The following is a 26,396-nucleotide window of genomic DNA, read 5'->3' as shown; positions in this document are numbered from 1 at the left end:
CACCACGAGCAGTCAAGGCGGCCACATACTTAAGAAGGGAGTGTGATTTGCGTCGTACACATTTAACAGCAGGACGCCAAGAGATGCGATCATCCACAATTAACCCCAAGTAACGGTGTTGACGCACCCAGTTTATAGGCGTTTCGTCAAGATACAGTCGGCTCATTGTTCGACGAGCGCGTTGTTTAGGGTGATATGCTATTGCAGCCGACTTAGCAGGTGATATGAGCAGGCCAACTTCACCCAAGTACTCCGAAGTAGCGTTGAGAGCTCTTTGCAAGCTTGCACGAAGCCGCGGACCAAGGTGCGAAGGACCGCTTATCCACAGAGCAATGTCATCTGCGTAGACAGCTATGCTCACAGGGAAGTCAGTGTCTCGAGGCAAACGACTTGGAAGCGCGGCGAGTACCGCGTTAAACAATAGCGGCGATAATACGCTGCCCTGTGGAACACCGCACTTCACATTTCGGTATTCACTAGTTACTCCTCCGACACGCACTTTCATCCGGCACTCCGATAGAATGAAGCCTCGCTGAACACATTCAATTCTTGCCACGTTGGTGAAGTTAATGCAGTTCCATACAATAGAAATAAACGTTTACTTCGAGTGGACAACAGAAGAATAAAGAGAACAACGCAGTTGACATTCGTAAGCTTTTCTTGTCATTCTTGAGATCATACCTACGTGACTTTCTCTAGGATGCCTGTACAATGCTTGAGACATCTTCTGTGAAACTTAGTTGGGAGTCAACCATAGACCACGCGTACAACTCGTTCCTTTTAAAGCAATGTTGTTAAGTGATTATTCTTATAGAAAAGCGGGGATTTTGCGAATAAAGGAAACAGGAAGTGTCTTACTTGGAGTAATACGCAATATGTTGGAAGTACTTCATTCCGCAACATAATTCACATCTTCCTGTAATAGTTCACAAACCTGCACTGATTCTATTTCACGGTAAAGCGTCCTATCGTCAGCGCACAAACTGAGACGCGTATGACGCAAGCATTGTTCAAGATTATTAACAATGATATTGAAAAATATCAATATAAGATATCTATATAATAAATATAAGCGTTGCGAGTTGGCGAGGCAGTCAGAGAACAATAGAGTGGATAAGGGATGACATGTTTATTTAAAGCCTATTGTCTTTTAGCACTGTTTTCTCTAGGAGATGAAACGCCCGAAACCCTCGTAAATTTCCCCGCCTAACTCGGCGAATAGAGTGAGTTGGTTGGCTATCTCAAGGGCTGATGTGTTCGCCGCAAAAATTCAACGCATTCAGATAATCTGATGTGTTTACATTTCTAGAAGTACTCGAACAGCAAAACTTTGGAATCGATTCGAGTGACGTATATCCGAAATAAAAAAAATCGAACTTGAATCATTGAATTGAATACGAATATTCCCAATTTTTACATTAAAAAAAGTGGAATGAAAAGCGTTTTTGGGTATTCTTGAAAACAGAATGCTTGTTTACATTGCTTGAGACACGAAATAACGTTAACTCGATGCCAGGTCATCTGAGAAGCTTGATAATAAGAAACAAGAAAACGTACGGTCACGTCTGGCAGACGATGACAGTGACAGTAATAAAAATGACCAACCCTTCCCCTACAGAAAAATGGCGGTAAGCGAAGCTTGTCCTGCGTGCACCTGACCTTCGTCACGTTTAAGTAACCCAGAGGCAACGGTGCCGGATCGCTTCGGCCTCCGGCTCCTCCAACTCGGGATCTTCTCGTTGCTGTCGGATTGCCTGGACTCGGACGGCTCTAACGGCTGGATCGGCGCGCCGACGACGAGTGCTTTGAAGGGCGAGTTCTCGCCACCGCTCGGCGAACGCTGTCCCTTCCTCGGCGAACACACAACGCGTGGCCGTCTCATCCATTTTGCGAGACTTAATTGAACGGAAACAAAGCAGACGGCAGCGCGCGTAACCCTTCCCTGCCCTTTCCCTCCCCGACGGAAGCGAAACGGCTCTGATTGGTTGCGCGCGTGGCATGAGCGCGCGCCCATGCAGCTGGAATCCCTGCCAATTGCTCATGCTCCGGCGTCGGCGCAGCTGTGAACTCCTCCAACCGCCCTTTCCGCAGCAACGCTGCTCTGGGAGCAACTGTGTTTTTTGCATGACTACGACAACACCACTTGTGAGCGAATACAAGCTTCGCTTGAAAAAGAAAACAGCGTGTCCCGGATGCTCTTTGAGCTGAGGTCATACTACAGCACAGCGCGCACCGTTTCGAAAAAGAAAAAGCCGACACATTATGAGATTTGCCAAATGATAAATAGCTGTGCCTAAATAGAGACAGCGAATTCGTAGAATGCTTATAAGGTGAAACGTGATTTTACGCAGCGGCTGGTAACTATTGCGCTTGTGTGATTTCGCCCATGCGTTTGTTCAGTAAGTGGATCATTTGCGCAGCAATAACGCTTCTCCTGTACCACGATGGTTCTGGAGAGTCTCGGATCCATTCACATCAGTCCTTCTCCTTGTAGACTGCAAGCACGGCTGCTGCCCCTTGCAGTCTTTAATCGAAACGAATCTTCCACAACCTCGGATATAAATATTAATAATTGGATACTAATTAAATATAAGACTATTCGATTCATACTCAAGATTTCGATTATTCGCTTACCCCTAGTTTAAATGTAGCTTGTTATAACGTGTGAAACTGAACAAAATACTACGTCTTTCATTCTAATTTTGTTATCTCTGAGTGACAACGAAATGTAATATTCCTGAGGCTGTGTAGTAAGAAGCCAGAAATGTACAAATAATTCGCACTTGCCGGCAACTCATTCAATGCTGGAAGTTTATGGTTGTGTCACAATACGCGCGTATGTTTTACAGAAAGAGGTTGCAGTTTTCTTTTCAGTTCGCTCATGCTGCGTATAACGAAAGGATTTCTAAGATTGATGCAGATCACATTTCTATTTGCAAATTTATCGGAATCAAATAAAAGAAACAAGCCCTTACCAGTGACTGGTTCAGACAGTAGTCTGTAAGAAATTCTGCTATCCTGAAAAAAAAAAAGGATTCAAGTATCGATTATGTGCCATCAGTCATCAGATACGCGATACATGGCTATTTTCTCGCGTTAGGTATGCGTGATTCTTCATGACTTTGCTCGCGTGTTTCGAATAGTAAAGGCCACATGTAATACGGAAATTAAGGACACAGTCTTCTAATAAAAAAAAAAGAACTTGTACTCAGGAGCTCTGCAGACATTTAAAAAATGCAGCGTGGTTTTAACATATATAATACCAAGCATAAAATGTTCTTGCCTTTGTCTTTTTCTTTCGTCCTCGCTTAAGCACATACTATTTTAACCAGCTCTATGCCAGTTGTGGTCAATTAATATTACGTTATATGAATTTTAGTGAGTCTTACATGCAGTGGCTGCACGCAAAAGCTTGCAGATGGCAGAGTAGTGCTCAATAGTATATATTATACATACGCTCCCCAGTTTTCGCTCAGAGTAATATTGCGTTTCACTTAGTATAAGTCATTTTCACTCTTTGAAATATTAACTGCTATGAGATTCGGTTATCACCTATGTTTTTACGCAGCCTAACGATATATTTTATCCACACGCAGTTATAGTCCCTGCTTAGGCTTCACGACAATACCACAAAGAGATTGTGTCACAAGGAGATTGTGTGAGCATTAATTACTTCAAAGCGTCATCACTGAATGGCTGATATTACTGAGCGTGTCTTCCCCATATAGGCTAGCTTATGCATATGATTCAGTGTCCGCTTCAAGTGCCCGTCATGAGCCAAGCCAAGCGTTTTTGGGCAATTTGCGACATTTAGAGAAGTTGGAGACTTCGTCACCATAATTTATGCTTCTCTCTGTGTCGCTCTCAAGCATGAGTATACGGTAAAAACGGCGTGGTGTCCGAAACATTTCAGCATGCAGCTTCAGCTAATAAGTAATGCCTGCATGGTCAACGAGGAGCGATATAAAGCATCACTACAACACTTCGCAAAAGTGGGGACAAAACGCCTAGTACGAATGGTGCCATGGAAGTTCACAATTGTTTTATCATCCTTACTGACAGTAATTAAGGCGACGTTGGTGCCTACATGTGCCGCCGGCTACTCTCTTCCTACAATGTGATAGCCGTAATCATCATGGTCAGATAATAAAACAACGATTAGAAAACAACTATACAGCGACATTACTGCTAAATTTAGGGTGTACGTATGCGTTCACACAGTATGCATGTTCACAGTATTTGACAATTGTTTCTATTAAAGCACATATTTCGTCTGGAGCTCAGAACTCTCAGCACTGAACTGCGCAAGTTAAAAACAGGGACAGGACGCACACAAGCGCTCACTCGCAACAAATGTTTATTGTGTTCTCTTACCGCGGCTCGCATCTTCGTCTCAAGTTGCGTTGTTTATAGTACTAAGGATGTCCGAATCTTAGCGCCTGGAGTTCGAGGCGCCCTCACAACCTTCCTGAATCGACGAAGGAGAACCGAACCGAACTCACGCCTTCGAAGTCGACCTCGGCTGCCAGCCCGACGCTGTAGGTGGACTCAGGGACCAGGGGCGCGTTGTAGTATCCGCCGTAGTAGAGGCCGTCGCCCACCGTGAAGTCGCCCCTACTTCGCAGCTCATCGGGCGCCATCTTGGCTGCCATGTAGAACGAGAGGTTCGCGGCCACGGACTCGTTGTAGTCCGGAGTGCCTTCCGTCCACTCGTGAAGTCCGCCGCCTCCGCTATCGCCGCTCTTCGGGCCATCCGTGGAGCGTCTCGAGCGATTCCTCGCCTGGTCGTGTCGTTGCACCAGCACGTAGTACGCCCTGAAAGCGGGCGAAGCGTTCGGTTCCAGGTCAAACGGCATTGGGCCGTGCACCGTGACCAGTGAGCCGCATACATTGCGTTTACATTTCGCTAGCTTTTGCTTGTTTCACTTTTCCCGACCCTCCCTCTGCCCTCCTGGATTCCTAGGTCCGTCGGTTCCATTTACTTATTTTTTTTTTCTGCAATCTTCTCTCAATTTATTTATGTCAGCCATATCATTTGTTTCTTCGTCTCTGGTTGAGCACTCAAAGGAAAAAGCACATTTGAATAACAAGCGCTCGGAAAGAGACGTCCGAGAGAAAGAATGCCGGGAAATGTGCGCAATATTCACGCAGCTGCGGGTTGCAGACAGCGAACAGCTGCTACCGTCGATCACATTCTTTCACCTCGTTGCTGACTGCCTCGCGTGCGATGACGCACCACAGGATGAAGGCGGTAATACTACACTTCCTTAACTTAAGCATTAAGAAGGCGGGACGAGGGTTTTCGAGGCACGAAACAGGAAGCTGTGAGAAACATCTGCAGCTGATGGGTGTGCAACGAGCGCCGGTAGTTGTTTGTGCGAGTGGCACGTCCATCGCTTTGTTCGCGATGCTAATATCACCCGCCGCTGGAGTTCAGTTCTTATGGCGTTGCGTTGGCTGAGTACGAGGTCTGGGGTGCGATTCCCCAGCAGCGGCAGCCGCACTCAGATGGGGCGGAATGCAAAAACACTCACTTGTGTATCAAGATTTAGGTGCACGTTAAGGCACCTCAGGAGGTGAAAATTATGCCGTATGCATGAGTTAAAATCGTGCAGTTCGCAGTAAGCGTTGGGTATTCTCGGCGTACTAGAAATACATTATGACGTTCCTAGACATAGGGGGCCGTGGGGGGAAGGGGGTCTCTGCTATTTATAATCTACGTTTATCACTGCTATGAAGATGCTCTTTATCATTTAACATTTTGTTCCTATCCTTTAAATATTGAGCGGCGAGATTTATTAGTAATAATTGTTAGTTCCAATGGTTACAATAAGAAAGATAAAATAAACTAAGGAGTCCAAAAGCACGCACAATGTAACCATGTCTGTTTTCAATTAGGTTTATTGTTTACCGATTGCATGCACCTTCATTACTCCTTGTCATGCACCACAGCAATGTGTTAGTAATCGAATGTCGTTTATCTCAGCATATAGCGATGCAGACAAAATCTCGATCTTTCTGTCCCGAATGGCAATCGACGGAACTCATCCGTATACAGTGACACCGTGCACCACTCTAGGTGCCAACATTTCAAGAAGGTCGCTGTACAAATATTTGAGTTTATGTAACAAACTGCCGAATATTCATCACTGAAACGTAATTGCAATTGAGGCGCAACTACATTAAATGGTAATCAGATGACTTCGGCGATTTCTCCGGCTCTCAACGCATTTGCTGCGAAAGCATCATGGTCTCACAGGGGACATCGTTATATTCATTTCGTTTCGTTTCGCTTCGTTTCGCTTTCGTTATCTGATGGCGCATGCAAACTTCGGGGGATAGGCCAAGATTCTGAGGATATTAGGATAGGAGGCAGGTTATTACTAAAGTCAGCGAAAAACTTCAGAAAAAAAGTGAATGAATAAATAACGCATGAACAACTAACTGAAAAGATCGTTCTGAAACAACTAAAAATACATACAGCGCTGAGAAAGCATCCACATGGCAGCGTCCAATAGTTATACCAAGTTGTCTAAACCGTGATTCTAAGAATTTTTTATTTTCCTTAAACAATAATAACAATGACAGGAGAAAAAAAATTCTAAAAAGAAACTACTTCTTTGCCATGCACCCACACCATCACTTCAAGAGTCTATGCGGAGCGCACTATCTTGCAGAAGTTGACTAAATTGTCTAGAATTACTCGAAATGAGCGACGTTTCCTTTGCTTTCCCTGCTGCCGTACGGCCGTAATTGCTGCGTAATCTAACGTCTTCACCACAGGGCTAAGATTGCTGGGCATTGCATAAAGTTCCAGTGGATACCTGGCCATGCCGGCATTTCGGGAAATGAAAGAGTGGACGAAGCTGCCAGAAATGGACTCCAATACCGCAAGTTCAAAAGAACATATTTTACAAAAGCCGACGCTTCAAACATGGCAAAAAAATGTGCCTATCAAGAAAAAGACCGCATCTTGAATCTGCCGCTTCACCAAGATAACTTCCTACGTTACATTGACCCAGATATGAGACCGAAAATTCCACGACCACTTCCTCGACACTTAGAGACATTGTACCATCGTCTTCGACTGAACGTGGCATACACGAACAATTATCTGTACCGCATAGGATTAACCACTAACCCATACTGTGATAACTGTCGCAACTTAGAGACAATTGAGCACATATTACTAGAATGCCCCGCGTACCGCGACGAGAGACAATTTTGTGAGCACCAAATGGACATGATTTGCCACGAACCGTTAACGTTACCGAGCATCTTAGGTCCAATGCCCGGCCCTTCAACACAGCGACGGGTTTTGAATTTATTGTTCAAATACCTGACAGAAATTGGTCAAATAGGAAAGCTTTAAAAATTGCATCCTTCCTATATAAAAGCCTAAATTTACCCGCCATGCCACCTGTAAATATTAGTATCAGGTCCACTCGGACATTTCATATTTACTTTTATCCTTTTTTTCTCCCACTCTTTTCTGGAATCTTTTCATCCCATTCCCCATCCCTATACAGAGTAGCATGCCAGCGGTTATATACGCGCCGGCAAAATTCTCTGTTTTTCTAATAAAGAGCCCTCTCTCTCTCTCTCTCTCTCTCTAATCTAACGAGAGCCGCTAAAGAAAACCGATTATCTTTAAATATATAAATTGCGTCACGCAGCCGTTTTCGACCTGATCGTATATGGAGAAACTTAGCTGACTAAGTAAGTTCATGATAAATTGATGCAGGAATAACGCCCACGCTGAAGACCGGTGATGCAGTATTTCATCAATAAGTCATCTTATATGTGCAATATACACGTAATTAGCTATTATTCCATTATTATATTGCCTATTATTTTTCATACAACATACAAATAAACACTGATTGCGTTGCGGGCAATCTGGCTGATATTTTATCTTGTGAAAGTGGGAGAAAAACATCTCAATTTTTCAGTATGGTTGATGCTTTCTCATCTTGCAAGCAATTCGAAAAAGCACTTCTGACAGCGTATTCCTTTTTGAAATGTCAGACGGATGGAGACTTATTTCTTGGGGAACGATGCGGTACTTAATGTCGTCAGGCTCTTCGTTGGCTCGTGTCAGCTGCAACGTAATGGCGCTCTCGTCCACAGTCCTCAGTTCAACCTTCGTCTCAATGACTGGTACTGCGCAAAAGGGAGAGAAAAGAAAAACAGCCCTCGAGGATTCTTGCGATTCAGGCACTTACATTTCGGGAAACAAAAAAAAAAAAGAAACGGCAGCATGTTCGCTGGTAGGCATATCGTGACAATTTTTCGTTAAAGCCGAAATAGGCGTTAGAAGTCTCTTTCTTTTTTTCTGTACGTGCGTGCGCATGCGCGCGCAATACGCCACATGTGCACCGTCGGCTAAGTACGGCGTGGCCGTCACAGTTGTAGTTCTCTGCACTCTAGCACAATTCATAATCGCAAGATGGCGCCACGAGGCCTTCTACTCATATCTGAGACTCCGGTGTTCCGAAGTCGCAGGCTGAAACCCATACGGATTCCTGCAAAACTCGTATGGGTCACCTCTCTAGCTCTGTGGAACAGTCATGTGGAAGATAATTTCTCCCTCTTATGAACCTGCCTCTACCTCGCGGGCTTCCGCTTAACTGGCTTTACTCCTGTGTTCTGGTATTCCGTACCTTAACAGGTGTACGGAAAGGCTGAAACACGCTTTTAAGGCAACCTTTTTGAAGCGAGAACTCTCGCGACACCGTTCGCTTGGTTTACGTTCTACGAGCATGCCACAACGGCCTGTTGCGGTGTGCGCGTTTTATTGAGCTAATATGCCTATCGCAGCCACTACTTCCAACTTTCGGTTCGAAGTAGTGGCTGCATTCCTCACTGCAGTCCTGTTGTCACGGGACACTTTGAAAAATAAATAGAAAATAAAAAGAAGAACATCCGAACGGCAAGAGAGATAGGCACTGTTTGCTTACGGCGAGGTCTTGTATGGACGGTAATTCCCAATGGTTTGCCGTATCCTGCCGCTGTCCTTGCTTCCACTTGAGCAACGTAGCCGGTTCCGGGGCTGAGGTCGATGAACTGCGCCTGCCTGCCGTCCGCGGGAACTTCAATCGAGATGTTATTCTCGGTAGACTGTAGCTGCCGGTTCACCAAGGTAACCTAGCGTACGCGCACAAAGATCGCAAGGATTCTTGCTGATTACGTTAGAACCTACCAGAAGCAACATCTCCTCGCAGAATAAGCGTGCAGTCAAATTTGCGCAAGCCCAATGTAGCTTGCTCACGCGTACATGCTGTGGTAGAGGAAAACAATGCAACCTATGTGTCGCATTGTTTGGCTCTACCACAGCTGGATCCGCGAAGATCATGAAAAAGAAACTTTTAAGGAATAAAAACGAGGTATTAAAGAAAAGAGGAAGAGATATGGAGAAGAGAAAGGTAAAGCTAACGAGAGAAGACAAGGAAAGATTAACTAGACGGGCGTCCGGTTTTCTACGCCGTACAGGGCAGGGAGGTCGACGGATGGAAAGAAAGAAGAGAGAGGGAGGGAACAATGCATGTGTTCAACCAGACTAGCACATCGGCACCATTGTTGTTCACTGAGGTCTGTAGGCTTCGGGAACTCCAGTAATTCGCACATCTCTTGCTTAGCTTAGCCTATTTGTTTCCCTTATGGGGCTGCCCCGCGTGGGCAATATGTAAGGTCACTGCAGATGTAAATGACCACTCTGCTTCGCCGGCGGTTGAAAAGTTGATTAATTCGTAGCAAGGTAGCGTAATGGAACTTGATAGGTTAGAGTGGAAGCCGACTTGAGAATAATATTCCAGCGTACCCTGTATCCCAGAATGATGCCGTTGGGAAGGCTCGGTTCTTTCCAGGAGATGATCACTGCTGTCTCATTTCGCTCGCCCTCAGAGACGTGGGATGGCGGCCCGGGCTCTAGAGAAAAATGACACTGCTACTCAACAATAACGGCAAGAAATATACACTGTATGTCACTGGCAGCGCGCCCTTTTCACGGAAGCTTCAGAGGGACACCTAAGGCAAGTTCTAACTCGCACGGTACTGGTACTTAAACTATTCTTTAAAGTGAGTCAGCCCTAATGCGAGGGTATATTTGGGTGTGTCCAGAAACCTAACTTGAAACAAAAGACAGGTGGCGGTGCCACCGTCAAGTTTTCGCACTAGCTTTCGATCGCGTCCTAGATCTCGGCAGCGTTACAGCCTGGGTCACCTGGAGAATATCTAAAAAGAGCCTTAGATTACAGTCTACGGCAAGCGAGCACTCAGGCGCCCAGCCTTAAAGGGCTTTTTTCTATATACAGAAGCACTTATAGATGCGAACCATCATAAAATCACTGATGTCGCCATATTTCTACCAGTGCCACATAATAACAGTGCGATATATATTTTTTTTTTTAATGGGCCGTGTCTTCGCCTCTTCCGTGTTTTCGTGTCTTCTAATTATTGATTGAAAGCAGCTGACAGAGTTTTGGTATAGTGATCTACCAGTTTCCTGAGAGTTCAGCTTCGATAACAAAAAAAGAAGATATATCCTTTCGGTGGCGTTTCTTTTGTGGAGCTGTTAGTACCATATTAAAAAAAACGCTGATGCGTTTGTTTTGCTTGTAACTGCACCAATATTAATATTCCTGGCCTCTTGGAGAAAAAATAAAACTATGTGGGCTGGAAAAGAAAGTATATTTGATTGATCGCACACTGGAACTGTTAATAAGTCGATACTTTGCTGCCTTGTTCCGCTGGTAAGTGTTGCCAGAGAAGCTGCTTTTAAATCGCAGCTTTCTTTTTCTTTTTCTCCCATCTTCCATACCACAGCCTGTCCGTTTTTTACGTCTTGTCTGAACAATGTAAATCATTATAGTGAAATAAACGAAAAACGTACAACATGCTGTGGGTATTCTACAGGGGATCGTTTCGTATCGCAGGAATTAATGACGCAAATAAATAAGCGAACGAGATGTGCACGCCACGGCATGAAGCAAATGTTGGAAGCACGTGCTTCTCGATACATTTCGCTTATGCATGGGTTAATGCGGTATGAGTGATGAGATTTATTTAAAAAGCACTGAATAGAATGGACAATCTAACATCCTCAAACCTTGGATGATTTTATGTCACATTTAAGCGCTATGTTAAAAAATAACGGACGAATCAAATTAGGCACGCACAAGCATGCACACTCAGTAGAACGTAGACAAATGTTAAAGATAAAATAAAAACAATTTTCAAACACCATTACACTATTAGTACTTTGTAGGAAAGTTGCACGAAACAAAATTTTATAAATCCGTACTGTACATAGAGCCCTTTTTTCAAAGCCTAGAGAAGCGCACCGGTTGAATTAATAGTCCTCAAAGATTGCGCAGGAGTTTGCGTCATTCGGCGCCTCCTGATTGGCTTACTCGATTCTTGTGTCTGCGCCGTTACCAAGTTGCTTCTTTCACTCCACGTCCTGACGTCTTTGTTCTTGGCGACAACCTGGAATTTCAAAAATAAAAAGTTCAATCAACAAAGCAAACTTGTTGGGCACTCGGAAGTAACTCACGCCTTACAGGGAAATCGTTCTCGAGTGTGACTCCGACGTGGGAATTTACAGTCCTTGTTATAAAACAAAGTGTGTGTTTTGTCTTATACTTTCCACTCTTGCTGTGCCAGGAAAATTGTGTGATTTATTTACTCTCAGGGTGGTACTGGAGGTACACAAATCAGGGAGTTAACCACTACAAGAACGGTAAATTATAAATGTAGGTTCTACCGACAGGCTGTCGGAAAGAATAGGGTTGAAGGTCAGAAGAACGGTCACACAGGTGACTTTAGTGGGAAGGTGAGTGCAGTCTTGATTTGTGTTGAGTGCGAAGACGAGCTTTGTCCCGCAGTTTGGTAACCCGAAGTTATAGGAGTTGGTCAGTTCGGGTTGGTCTGAGCTACATTACTCCTCCTACAAGTTAGGATTATGGCCTTTTATTGAAGGTATAACTACGAATATATGAGAGTACACTCTGTAACATTTTTTCATATCACGTTCACATAAGCAACATTTGTTAATAAGCTTTCCGCAAGCCAAGTTCACGAAATTATGAAAGAACATTGAACATTGAAAGAAAAAATAAAGATTCGTTGTCTTGGTAATTGGTGGGTACCTAACAAGAATATTAATGCCTAGTTTGTGACTTTTACAACAGACTATTGCCTTGATGAATGCGGAGAAAATATGTTCATCTTATAGGTGGCAAAAATAAAAAATAATTTTTCCCACTTAACAAACAAGAGTTAGTGATATGCAATCTCTAAACCTTGGAATAAAAGAAAGGCTTCAGTTTGTTACGCTACTTACTCAATCTATCCAACACCCAATCTTAATATTTCGGCAATTATCAACTAGACTAGCTCGTTGCCATTGGCAGGACGTGTTAACATCGTACTTTACCCAAATGAACACCTACAGGTTTTATTTTTTCTCCATATTAAAAGAGAATTCACTCATTTAAGTGATCTCGAGACCTAATTTAGCAACAATTTTCTGTGCTTCACTGCTGCATGTTTCATGATTTGTCGCTTGTTGCCATGCTGTCTATTGCACTCCCTATTTAGCCCATGTGTTCTCAGTTTTAAAAAGAAGAGAAGTAAAATGAAACATAAATATCGGAGTAAAGAAAAGTGATTCTTGATAATATCATTACTATCGAACATGTTGTGGAAGCTGCGCAAACGAAACAAGGGATCTGATCTAACTACCTAATTTTTTTTTTTTTTTATAGCAGGGATTTGGTGTCTCACATTTAGAGTATGTTTGTCTTCTAACGCCACTTTTCGTCGACATTTGCTTTGAAATACATGAGCAGATATCTTAGAAACATCAATATAGTATTTATTTAGGCTCACGAGAAAAAAAAATTCATTTGCCCTATATGCCTTAATATTGCCCTATTATTGGCTGTATGCTACACGATGCTTACAAACACGTGATATTCCATCTTGGGAAGCAGTGCTCCGAGAACCGCGCAGTGCTGACCAGTCCTGGAGTCGGCATCGCCGCCGCAGGTCGCTTGGTCAGGCGTCAGGTCCACGCCGTCCTGGAAAACCGAGTCTCGCGCAAGCTTGTAGTGAACGACGTAGCGCTCGAGCACTCCGTGCGGCGGATACGGTGGGTTCCAGCTCAACGCCAGGTGTTGGCTGCTTGCGCTGTACACAGTCAAGTTACTGGGAAGTGGAGGGACTGCGCGGAAAAAAAAGAAAGACTCAACTGGTAGTTGCTGTCTACAGTCTAAGATGACAAGAAGGAAACGGGGTATTGAGGTTACTCCTTTAGGGGACGAACTGATCTGCCGCGACCATTCCTCCCTTTAGGGAGTAAGTGCGAGGGGATGAACTGTTACTCCCCCTGCGGTTACTCCTTCGAGGGCTAACAGTGGCCCTTTTCCGATACTCCTCAAGAGAGTAACGGTCATTCTTTCCGATGCTCCCTAAGGATAAAATTAATGCAATTAGGCATTTATACCCTGATAAAAAATTACTGCGTTGAAAAAAAAGAGGTGCCCGAAAGTAGCATTCCAACTCACGTCCTCCCGCTAACAAGTCAGGTACTCAAACCACTTCACCACGGAAGGTCGGTTGACAGGAAAGGATATTGAGACAAGGTTAAGGGTCGGAACGCAGATGCGTCAATATAAAAGCGACTCGGCATTTTGTGTATGCTATGCGGGGAGCGTATAACGTTCCGTGTACTTGCAGCCATAAACGACTGCGAAAATAAGACTGCCCGAGTATTCTTAGGGTGATCTCAACTGAGGCACTACGTGATGTATACGTGTAGCGAGCTCAAACGGGGCACCCAAGACGACAGAGAAGGCCAATTTCTCTGTCGCTTAGCGTGTCTTGTTTGAGCTACACATCGCTTCAGTTAAGTTCGTAACATCCTTGGAACGGAAGAAACTTAAGTACTATTGACCAAGAAAATCTAGCAGTCTATCAATGACTTGCGAGTTTAATTTGTATCCCTCACTTGTGGTATGCGCACAAAGGGCATCGATCTTCACACTCCAGCATTTCAATTTCACGCAATTTTCTCACGAAGAGGCAAAGTGCTGCTTTGCACGTAGTTCAATAGAGAGTGCACGAACTTCGAAATATTCAGGATCTATAGACAATACCGCTTTCGCCGCATCACTTCACGACACGGTCGAAAACAGCGGAGTGCATGGGGAATAACTGTTGCCGTTCGTCCTCCTGTTGCTTTCTTTCGGACCAGAGACTAAACACTTACTGTCCGAAATTTGCACGCGGCACGCACATTCGTGCAGTTAGTCCCTCGAGGGATGAAAGCGACATTTTTAGGACTCCCGTTCCTCCCGTTTTCCCCGTCATCCTTACGAGATGCGAAGCATTCATAATTTGTAGACAACGGTCGTGTAAATTTCAGTATCGTGTAGCGAACAGTTATGTATAGGCTATAGACTGTACTGCGCGTACTTGTAATGAGTAAGACAGAATGTTTCTAATGGTATAATACACGATTGAAACCCAGTGATTCGTTACCCAATGGCACATACCTAGACGCATCAGGGGCACATACCGCGTGGGCGCAGCGCACATACCAAGTTGCCGCTGTGGCGCATAATTTTAGGCTGCACTTTCACCGGGACCAGCCCACGAAAACGGCGAGATACTCCGACCGCCCGTCTTGCTTCACTCGTACAAGAATGATTCGCAATAAACGAGTTGATTTCGAATCAGCCCGTTTTCAGGTTCAGGCTAGTCCTTCATTCACAAGTTGTCAGGACTGCTTCACGTGGATGAAATTAATTCGGTGATAAGGACGAGAAAAGGATTCGGACCAATAACTGGCCCGTACGCTCGCGAAGCAAGTCCTAAAGACCTCCCCGATGTCCAAGTCATAGCGAGAAAGAGGAGGCCTATTTTAGTTCGTTATTCGATGCAACCAGGCATCTGTGAATTAAGCGTAAGCTTTTAAACTCCCAAGCATAACCAATATTCCGAGCGCAGAATCGAGGAAAAAGCAATATTATTGGTGCACGCTTCAATGCACTTGTCGTCAGTTAGTTACATTTACAAGAGCACACAACATGTGATAGAAGGGAACGAAAAATTTTGGCAAAGATGTGTAACGTCAGCATAAGTTAAAACCCAAAGAGAAAGTAACCGCGTAGTTACCAGGAAATGCGACGTGGAATCGCTCTGTATCCAATTCATAAGCATAAATTAGCTCAATATTTGCGTTCTTGAGTCTGAATGAGTCCGCTGTTACATATACAAACGAACCCGGATGCGTAACAACGCATTCCAGTCGTTTTCGACTTGTTCCAGTTTGAATTTGAGGTCATGGTGTACTCATGCATACAAACTGAATAGCCGCCAGTAAGAACCTTCTGAGTATGCGTGGTAAAACCAGACGGAATCGGGGGCAGAGTCCAGAAGCGGAGTCCAGCAAGATGGTGCTACCACTGGCGGAGGGCTGTGAACAGTGCGACCCCTCTGATTGGCTGAGACACGGTCATCAAGTTCCCTCGTCTAGTTGTCTAGGGAAAACGACTGTTTGAAAAGGGTGCACCTTTGGTGCATAGCAGTCTGCTGACGCGTGTGTGTACTCGGACATGTAGTGGATGGAGCTCAGACCTGTAAAGTGCACCAATTTCCATGGAGCGTGCTCCCATCACAATGGAGCACTGTGGGTTACAAATATTTAAAGTAAACCAATTGGTCTTTTTTCACACGTCATGACCTCCTCTCCTCACCAACAAGCAAGTGTCGGCAATAGAGACCCACGAGAGCGCGGCTACGCTTAACAAGCTTAGTGCGACGCCCCTGTATAGTGCAGGCCAGCTACTAAGTTTTAGGCGCTCCGACGGCGTAGGCAAGCGACCCTCTGTGTGACGCCCGAGTCCCAACCACGAACCCAGAAGCGGATCACAACAGTGGCTATAGAATTTGCGCTGCATTCTGGAAACTGATTGCAAGTGGATACGCCTTGCAAAGTGACCGGCTACAATTGGTAAATTGCAATATGTGCCGCACAATAAATAACAAGGAATTTAATTAGTAATTTATTGGTAAATAGTAGAATATGTGTTTCAATGTCTCGTGCATGTCGGCCTCTTTAAGCAATCAAGATCAAGGACAAGAATTATGTCATCTGCAACTAGCCATTTTTTTTTAATTCCGTAAAACCTAAAAATTATCACCTCATATACTTCACGAACAGCGCCATTAATTGCCTGAATAAAGTTAGTAGTTGTATTGCTAGTTTCCTAAAGTTTGGTATTTGATGCATCTGCTTGGTTGGTCTTCACTGAGTAAACTGCAGTTTGCCGTTGCACCACCTCATGAATCGGCTTCCTCTAGTCGTCGCGCCGACTCTGGACACACTGTCATTGCATAGATGGTATACTCATAAGACAGTACAGGGTCACGTGGTTGGGGTCTCCGCATCTTGCCATCTTCACTGGCAGGCAGGTAATCCCTATAGCTTACAACACTGTGCAGAATAGGTTTGCTCAGTTGCATTGCATTTATCTATACCCGCTTCACGAAGCGTTTGCTTCTAGAATTCCTACATGCGGGTAGGATCTGCGTGATTACTTTTTTACTCCACCACTTGGCGTCGTATAGTTGAAACGTCTTTTCCAGACATATCCGCAGAAGTAAAGCCCACCTGGCTTTTTAATCTTGACATTTTCACTAAATTATCAAAGCTGTCCGAATTTTTCCCGCTTTTACATGAGCGTTGTATGTCGTCGGCCATTCCTTCTGGCACCCACTGCCTCTTATCAGTGCTCTAATAAGCTCATAACCAGCGGGTGATTACGGTCTTTTCACTATTTACGCCTCTGTCACTATAAATTTCATTCAGTAGAATGAACTCACTTTCTTTCTGCATTCGTTATTTTGCGCGGCGTGTTCCGCTCGTTAGAGGAGGAGGAGTGACATTGCTGCGCTTCAAGCAAATTCGACTTAATTTGCAGGTTATGAACTCTTTATGTATTGAGTGCTTGAGGTCAGGACTATAATGGAAGAATGGCATTCGTGTTTTAGGCGTATAGCGGTATCTTTATGTTAACAAAAGACACTGACTTTTATTGCTTAACTCGCATTCATATGGGTTCTTCTCCGGGGTTCTTTTTTTCGTTTTCTTTCCATATTTTATTTATCTTGTAGGCTATGTAAGTTTGTGTCTCTGTGATATGTGTGTCCGTAGTTATAGACAAGTGGATAGTTACAATTTCTTAACTGTGTACAGGGGTAGCCAGCTCTGAAGCCTACCTTCCCTTCTATGTGCAGTTAATAAACAACAATAACAAATGCCACAGCACGAGGTGACAACCTTCCGGCTAGGAAAGCTGTATTGTGCAAACAATAGGACGATCTCCGTCAGGTCGCAATCAGATGTAGTTTACGAAAGCAAAATTTATTTATTTATTTATTTATTTATTTATTTATTTATTTATTTATTTATTTATATTAGAAATGCTCGCAACTTCCATCAAATTATTGCAGAAAATTTTATTCTTGAATGGGTAGAAATGACATAAAGAAATAAGAAAATAAGCATACAGCCCACACAGCACACACGCGCGCGCACGCACAGACACTTACGAGGAATTAGCATCGACGTACTTGAATCAATGATATACGAGTACATACGTATGAATCATTGAATCAATGGCATAACTACGGATTACCGCAGCCGTGCACGACCGATGCTGATAATGATGATGATTTATAGGCATCCTCTTTAAGACCAGGTGGTGACAAATAGTCTACTAGACTGCTTGAATTAATCAGAAATGCTATACGTGCATTTCACTCTATTATTTTTGCATACATCTCCTTAATGTGTTTTTTTTTTCTCATCAAAACTCTATCTACCTTGTACCGTTACCTACTCATGTAACGGACTCGGTCGCATCAATCTCCACCCAGCTTTCTTTTTTTTTTCAACCTATACTTCATATGTCTCTTGCTTATCTAGTCTGCTGACCGGTCGATTCTTCCGCTCACTTCCAATCTAAGCGGCTCTGGAAGGCGCACATTCCTACACGTCTCACTGTGTGAATGCCTTCGCTCTGTTAGTATGCGCTCAGAGTTCTCCAGATTTTTGCTGCAGCCTGCACATACTTCATCTTGTTGTGAGCATTTGCACCGGTATGTTTTTGTGCTTAGGCAACCAACTCGAGCCTAAATAGAGCCAATAGGATCCTTTGTGTTATCCTGCAGATTTTCATACCCATTTCTTTCTTCCCATTCTGTTAAATCTCCATGGTATGTTTTTATTTCCAATCTTTGCATCCAATTCCCTGTCTCTGTTTCTCTCAGTGTCTTTTTGACGACTCTTGGTTGTCTATTTACACTTTCAATTACCGTGTACTTGGTTTCCAACTTTCTTGACCTCTTGCTCCATTCTGTGTCCACGATCTTCGGGTACATATACTTGTGCACGTTAGCCGTTCATCCATGCTCCTGAGTCTGTCTTCAACACTAATTTTGCCCTGTGCTTCTCTGGCTTCAAGATAGTCCCAAGCCAAGTGACCCTGCGCTGCCATATTTGTGGTTTTACCGTGGGCTCCCAAAGCTTACCGGCGTACCGATCTTTGGGCGACTCCCAACGCCGACAAGATATCTGATTTTAAGCATATTATGGCATTTGTGAACGTTGACGCTGGCACCATTACCCCTTTTCAGATTCCATGCACGACCTCATAATTATTTGGCCCCAAAGTGCTCTATGTTTCATTAGTCATGCATTCTGTAGAAAAACTGGTAACGACATCTATACTAACGCGTTGTCCAACAGCGATACATTGGAAATGCGTTCGTGCTGCGCGAGTGCTTTCGTCGAAGGAAAATCCTAAAGAGACAGCTTGTTAGAGGTTACGTCGCTACCAAAGCGTTCCACCAGCAGTTCAGTAAGTACGGTACGTCACTACCATATGAGCTTTGTTTACACTCTCGTTAAACTTTGCACTATAAGGTGGCACTACAGGAACTGTTGTTACCTTACACATCACCTGTGATTCCGCGAACGTTAAAACACTTACAGAGAGCTTAAGACACTCTGTACTTTATTGGAGCAAGTACTCCTGCGCATTGACGTACCACTGGGTGCCGTCTTGAATCTGACGTTAGCAGCGGGGCCCACGCCGGCGCTGTTCTCAGGGGATACGCTGACCTTGTATTCCGTGAACGGGACGAGGGCGTTCATTTCGACTGTGGTCTCAACCTGTCTCCTCGAGAGTTCGACCGCCGCCCACTCCTCCGGCGAGGTCAGGAGGACCACGTAGCTGGTGATCGGACCGTTGACACTGCGGCAGTCGGGAGATTGCCAGGACGCTACGGCTGACCGGTTGGCTACTCGATCCAGCGTGAGCCGCTGCGGAGCACCTTCCGGGACTGTGAGCAAGAGGGTTGGAAGGTTACACCTTAAAAAGAAGCGAATTTTTGTTATTCCGATACACGAATACAGCTTACGAACATAACTGCTTTTCAAGTCAGTTCTGATTACTGACTGGTGCATCTTACGAACGTGAAAAACCCAGTTTTTTTGTTCAAAAGGAAGCTTTCACTTGGGCCAACTCCGATTCCCCTATTCAAACATATGTAAAACGCTGAACGCTTTTATGAGAGAACCGCTGGATAGATTTTAATGAAGTTTATTGTATTTGAGAGAGAGAGTTTACCTCGAGCGGCTCTGTGGAGTAGAATTCCGAGTTAATGCCTGCATTTTTTTTACAAAAATTCCCTGAATTATATAACTTAAAAAGTTCAGCATGAAGTTCGCAGAATCAGACATTGCAGTTCTCAATGCAGGATCCTTTAGAGCATCTAAAGCGGAGGCATTTGACACAGACATTTTCAGCCTACCTGAATTCATCACCTTGCTTACAAGGACTTCGCGAAAGCCATGTTCACAGGTTAACCGCATGTTTCAGAGTGGTATATAATACCTAAATTTCCTGTTTCAGATATATTAATTAACAGCCTTTAAGGAATTGTGTTATCGTGTTTTATTGATGAGGTACAGAATTAAAAACGTCATAGTTCGGTATTGTATAGGTTTGCAAAATTCAACAATCTATATAAAACATTACGGACTAGATCAAACACATTTTTCGTTGAGTCATTAAATTTGACGTATTCTAGAAATTGCAACAAACTTCATCAAAATCAACGCAGTGTTTCCCGAGAAAAAAAGAACGCTTTCTCCGTACCCATGTGTTTACATAAGAAGCCCCCAGCTAAAGCAGCATAAATGACGCTGTTAGATCCCAAAGCAGGACCTCCATGTGTGTGGACAATGTGACCATCTCCTCGTGTATGATATGGCAATAACTTATTTTCTTTGCATAAACATATTGTTGTACATGCAAAATCTCGTGGTGTGTTGTTGTGTTGACACTGCATCCTGCGTTTTCATCTCACTTCAGTGTACTAAAAACGCACTTCACGAATACTTCTTGTGGTTTGTGTCGACCCAACTGCCTGCATCATAGTAGTATCAATTTTCTCGAAAGTTAGTCGCAAGAATATGATTAACTCGGAGACTTCCTCATGCATCTGACACTATATCAGGGATGAATGTGTTATGAAACCGCTTCCTAATTATTTCGAGAAGTATTGAAGGCGATGCGAAATATAATGTGGAAGGAGAGTCGGAAGGATCTTGGATTGAAACAACAGGAAAATCCAACAACATAATCCGTTTTTTTTTCAACTCCTCATCCGTCACCGGCTCATTACAGGTGACACAATATTTCTGGAAGAATTATAGTGGGAGTTCACATGTCACACAAGTAAGCGCTACTGAAAAGAGAGTGTTTTAGCACAACATAGGCGCACAAAAACTGTCAATATAGTCAAAATGCATTTTAAGTGATGACTGAACGGTTTATATACAACAGGATTACCGTGAAGAAGTGATATGCAGTCTAATAAATCAATAGGATTTCTCGCGGTCTGACCCGTGACAAATTTACAACTACAGTCTTATCTTAGGGCAATACCAGGAGCGGGAAAAAAGTAGACGTGACTGAATTAGCCAAGAGAAAACAAGTAAAAAAATAAGCACATCACTGAAGCCATCACTATGAGCAAGAGGACGGAAGCAAACAAAAAAAAATACACGGAAAGCAAAATACATATGGCTCTTTTTTGGCGACTAAACAGTAATGATCTAATACCTTGAATATTTTTAGTTAGGCAGTTTATAGCTTTGGAAAATATTATGTCTACTTGCCTGACCCAGCTCTTCAGAAGTATATTCCCGAATTTTCTGTGAAGCATTCAGGAAGCTGCGAATTTTGTTTAAAATAAATAATTGCTAAGGCACTCGCGTATGCTTTTACTAGTCCTTGAATGCGCAATGCCTCCATGACTCCTGGTATGCCAATACCCAACCCATTCTTGACGATTTCAATACTGTAATGCAAAATAAAGTAGAAACTCCGTGGCCACAGTACGTAGTCTTGATTCTTCGTCTCATCATTATGACGCAAGCTTTAACTGCCGCTGCCTGCCACTCGGTGTCATTTGACCAGTGATGAGTGCTATATTGTGCTATCCCTTTGTATGATTGTAGAAATGACTACCTCTTCACATTCGCTCTAGCGTCTCATTTATTTGAATTTATTTCGCTACGTGAAAAGAGTAGGAAATATTGTGCGCTGTGTATACATTTAAAGCAGTTGACACTGAAAGTCGATGGGCAAATTTCTCTGCAACGACAAATAGTCATTGAAATAGCAAACCTTCTTCTTTGGTAATCAGCCGATAATCCTTCCACGGGCCGTCTTTAACTGTCGTTGCCAGTATGGAAATGCGGTACACCGCGGAAGCTGTGAGGTTGTGGAGCACCGTCGACGTCACGTTGGCCGGGAAAGAGGCGTTGATTCTCTCTGGTGCTTGAAACTCGGGACAATCGACACTGTCCAGGCCAAGAGCGAGAATCAGCAGGTGGTATTCTCGCAGTATGCCGTTGGCCACGGCAGGTGGTTGCCATCGCAGCCGGTAAGTCTTCGGTGACAACCTTTCATTGGACAGGCTGCTCACTTCACCAGGAGCTGTCCACCAGCGATTCACGTGGTGCATGGAAAGCGTCAAGTTAAATTTACCGTCAGAAAGAAAGCAGTGTCCTTGAGCTAATTGATGCGCGTTTATGTATTCGCTCGTACGTAACACTTTCGAGCTTGATCACTCGTGTTACTTAATGGCATAACCTACTAGACACGCTAGACACCACTAAAAGCGCGCATTCAAGCCATGTTGCTTCACTGCATATTTAGCGAAAACAGACAAACATTTATGTTTTATTTCACATCGCGCGGTATTAAATTGGAACCCTTCAGAACACTCACCACATTTACGACTTAACATTTGAACGTTATCTTTTTCTTTTTCGCTGCTCTTGATATTGTGTATATAGCCTTCCTCCTATTTATGGTATTATTGCACCTTTCCATTGTTGAATCTCAAGGCTGCGGTATGTATATAAATAAAAAAAAGTTAGCAACTAAAAGAAAAGTATCGGGACTAAAGAAGCCTCAGTATGACGCCAAAGTTTCGAGTTCTCATCGTCAGGATGCCTGCTTTGAAATTGGCAGCGTTTGTGTAGCTCACTCTGGCCTGTCCCTCCCCCCCCCCCCCCCCATCCCGCCCGATGTGGGGAGAATGTGCAGATGCTAAAGTGTAAGGTGAGTGCGAATGTTCAAAATAAGGATTAGCTGGGATCGTGAGATGGGTGGAGTTTGTTGCTAGCTATACAAAGTTACGGTGGCGAAATGCAGTTAATGAAGATGGGAAAGGACCACCAGGTGTAAGAAGGCGTTGCAACTCCAGCAAGCTTGCTTGTCACAGAAAACAGGAAGTAAGCACAGTTCGATTTTGGACAGTCGAAATACGAATGTTATAAAATAAGCTGGGTTGTGTGAACAGGTGCCCATGTAAGCTTAGAAAATTCCGATTAGGGGGAAAATAGAAACAGGCATCAGTGCATTCCTCATCAATTATTACTGTGAAGACAATAAGTGGGCATACCTTCTTCACGTGTGGTAAACTCGAAGGGGTCTGACCAGGGGCCAGCCTTCTCCGGCATCGTCGCGAGGCGAACCTGGATTCGGTACGCAGTGAAATGCCTCGTCGAGAACGTGAAGCCGAAACTGTTGGAGTGTTGAGGCGCGCCGTCGTTGACCTGCACCTGGGCGCTCACTACGTCGCACTGCCATCCGGAGCGTTCTGGAAGCTGAACAAAAGCGTGGTGATCAGCAATGGAGAAACCAAGAGCCGGAATATCCACGCGTGTTTTTTTTGGCAAAAGGCAATGATTGCCCGCTTGTAAACACATAATGATGAGGCAAGTCGGACAATAAAAACGTTTTTTATTGCGTTTAATCGACAATAATTTGTGATAGATTTGAAGGAATACCATTTCTTAACCCTCCTTCAATTACACTTTGCAATGCCCAAACTGATTTCCACTTTAGGACAACTTGAAAAAAGATTATTCAACTTCATTTGTGACCATGGAGATTGTATCTGCACGAAGAGAGAACTACAAAATACTATTTCAGTAAACCAAACTATTTCAGTTGCCACCTAATTAGTCCTTTTTTTTCTGAACTATCCGTAAGAAGGAGAACTCTCTTCAGAGCATAAAACACGCTGACATATGCTATGCTTTAGTATTCCCATGCTTAAGTCAGAATGTTGAGGTATGCCTCAGCATACTAGCAGAATCAATGCGCGTGATTCTCTGTGGGCTCCCTACTCCGTACGTTAAAAGCGCCGTGCAGGTCCTTGCCGCAAATGCAAGTATTTATATGCTTTAAATACCTTTTTTTGGTACCTGTGCTGCTCGCGCAGGAGAATCCCACACACGAGATTCTTCGTTGCGCGTGTTTTGTGAAGTTTCGATTGCATTATTGACCCCGGCGAAGCTCTGGAAGGCGGATGACGTTTCTCATTGACCTTTTCGGTGTACCTTGATAACCATCAGAATGCTCAACCTGCCGGCATTACTTGTGTTTGACTCTTCTATGTCATCGTCATCCCTCATCCAGCCTTTACGCCCCCGTTTGCAGTCGTCCTGTGCAGAGTATTAGGCTAGAGCACGCTAGCTAGCTCTGGCTGTCCTTCCCTGCATTCTTACAAATACCTTTTTCTCCGTCTCTTGAGGTATGCCAGACTCAGCGTATAATATAGTGCACATGATACGTTGGGCATAACATGGTTAATTGTGATTCTTATTAGCACACGTTCTCGCTCTACGTTTGCCACCGCTTCCTTAAAGGAACTTTTTACACTGATGTGGCATTGAATGTCACAGTTAAGTTGCTTATACATGTCAAAGGCACCATCCCTATTGTACCAATCTATCGTTCCCAGTTCCGACACATTTGAAGGGGTGCCTGTTATGTACTGGAAACTGAGTTCGAACTGAACTTTGTTTTTGGACCAAAGTGCCCAAAAGGATCGGTTTCCGTTTAAAAAAGGCATGCAAGACGGAAAGCAATGGTAACTTCTTTACGGGAATCTCACTTGCCACATGACCTTGACCGTTCCGTCCGTTCCTTCCTCATATTTGAAGTTGCGAGGTGCTGACAATGGTGCTGAAAAAGAAACCAGGATATGAACGTTACGATGTACAGTAGTTCCTACAAAACTATTCTGCATACTTCCGAAGTTCCCACTTTTTTTTTCATTCAGTCCTCCTTCAACGGCAAAATGGCGGTGAGGCGTTTGAGAAATGAACAGCAATGACTATTTGTCGATGGCTTCCTTTCTTCTTATATGCATTTTTGTGTTACAAGTAGCTGCTGTAGTAGCTGCTAATAGGGAGTTGTCCCTTGGTAAATGCAAGGTATCTGGCTATGTCTACTATGCTAAATCAAATGGTAACCTTAACGGGTCATGACGTGGTCATCCAACTATTCTCAGTTCACCATCTTAACTGCAGTTGATAGGCGGAATATGGTTACGCGCATGAGAGAACTCGGTTCTCAGCCCAAATATCGAAATTTAAATATGAACTCACAGTTTCGGAGCCCCCCCAACCGACAGCGGCCGCCATTTCGGCAGGGAATTTGTGAAAACAGGGAGCGCGAGGCCAGCACTGTCTCGTGCAGCTAAACAGGCTGAAACTTCGTCGGACGGCTCCCTTCGCACGGTGTTGCAGCGCCCAAGCTCAGGAAAAGGGCGTCGCCGTTGAGTTGCTCCGGTTGTATGCCGTAACCGGAGCAGTTACGATTGATTCCGGTTGATTCCGGTTGATTCCGGTTACTCGCGCCTTCACGAGCGTTTTTGATTGCAAGATATTGTGCAGGGCTTTGGGCATACGTTGAGGAGCCACGAGTAGCTGAAAGCGAGAGCTGTACATGCACATGCAAAGACAGCGTATCCAGGTGAGATGGTTGGTGCTTGCTGTTCCGTCCTGTGGTTCCTTTGCTATGCCCTACGTCGCGCTGTTTAAAGCTATTGTTTAAACAAGATGCAATTACCATTTCATACGACAGATTTACGAAGGTCAGGTTAGGTGAGGATTTACCATTTGCAGAATGTCGACTCACAAAAAAATGTTTTCTAGAAAATCTATTTTACGTGACAAAGAAATAAAAAGTGCTGACCTCCGCAGGGAGTCCTGACACTGGCAGTCCGCGCCGTCTGCGAGTGCACGTGACCACTGACGTCGTGCACTAACACCTGAACTGTGTACCACGTGTTTGGCTTCAAGTCGGTGATATCGACAGACAGTGTGCCGTTGCCGGAGTCTGGGATTATATCCGTGCGGTTCCATGTAGTGGCCTCTCGCTCCTATGAAACAGGTAGAAGATAGCAGGGAAAAGAATGAATGTAAATTTTTTTCAGCATTTCCTTTACACGGCCTACAGCGCGAACCTGCGCTTAAGACGTAGTCATTTTGTTTGTTTGTATTGAATTTTCCGGGAAACCGCAGACGTAAACGAAAGCGTCAGCGTTGGTAGCGACCTCCTGTGACGCCGTGTACTCCTACAAAGCTTGAGGCTTGGCGTGCGAGCCGGATTTCGGAGGCCATACTGTAACAAATAGGAGCCAAAAATAAATTCCCGAACTCAGGTGCGTGTCTCTCTCCTCCGAACCATGCAGTGGCAACCATGAAAACTCGCAATGTGTAGTGATGATGACGTTCGAGCGCGAACCACTTGTAATAAAACCCCCCCGATTGCAAAGTTTTTTATTCGGTGTTTCACAACAATAATGTATCGCTGGCTCCGCGTTCTAGCGAAAATTTATAGTATTAATAGTGTGCTCGTTAACTCTACAAAGCCTAACATAGAAGTTTTGATACCGTAAGTAGACGATGCGGGAAACCTTCAAGTGCGTAGTGTCTGCGTGTCTTTTTCGCT

The 26,396-nt window shown here is 44.2% G+C and overlaps 1 protein-coding gene across 1 annotated transcript in view; it reads right to left on the bottom strand.

Annotated features, from left to right (window-relative positions):
- LOC140214155 (receptor-type tyrosine-protein phosphatase kappa-like) overlaps positions 1 to 19,945 on the bottom strand; it is a 28,918-nt gene extending 8,973 nt beyond the window's left edge. Inside the window, exons 1-9 of the mRNA XM_072285512.1 lie at positions 19,885 to 19,945; positions 19,120 to 19,413; positions 12,966 to 13,225; positions 11,412 to 11,487; positions 9,821 to 9,927; positions 8,961 to 9,147; positions 8,067 to 8,163; positions 4,503 to 4,815; positions 2,976 to 3,018 (exon numbers count right to left, since the gene is read on the bottom strand). Coding sequence (XP_072141613.1) covers positions 2,976 to 3,018; positions 4,503 to 4,815; positions 8,067 to 8,163; positions 8,961 to 9,147; positions 9,821 to 9,927; positions 11,412 to 11,487; positions 12,966 to 13,225; positions 19,120 to 19,413; positions 19,885 to 19,945 — 1,438 coding nt within the window. The remainder of the gene's footprint in view (positions 1 to 2,975; positions 3,019 to 4,502; positions 4,816 to 8,066; positions 8,164 to 8,960; positions 9,148 to 9,820; positions 9,928 to 11,411; positions 11,488 to 12,965; positions 13,226 to 19,119; positions 19,414 to 19,884) is intronic.
- Between the last annotated feature and the right edge of the window lie 6,451 nt (positions 19,946 to 26,396).

Source organism: Dermacentor andersoni, chromosome 11, assembly GCF_023375885.2.
Source record: "Dermacentor andersoni chromosome 11, qqDerAnde1_hic_scaffold, whole genome shotgun sequence".
Classification (NCBI taxonomy): domain Eukaryota; kingdom Metazoa; phylum Arthropoda; class Arachnida; order Ixodida; family Ixodidae; genus Dermacentor; species Dermacentor andersoni.
The sequence above is the reverse complement of the archived record's forward strand: the minus strand, read 5'-3'. Positions and strand labels throughout refer to the sequence as shown.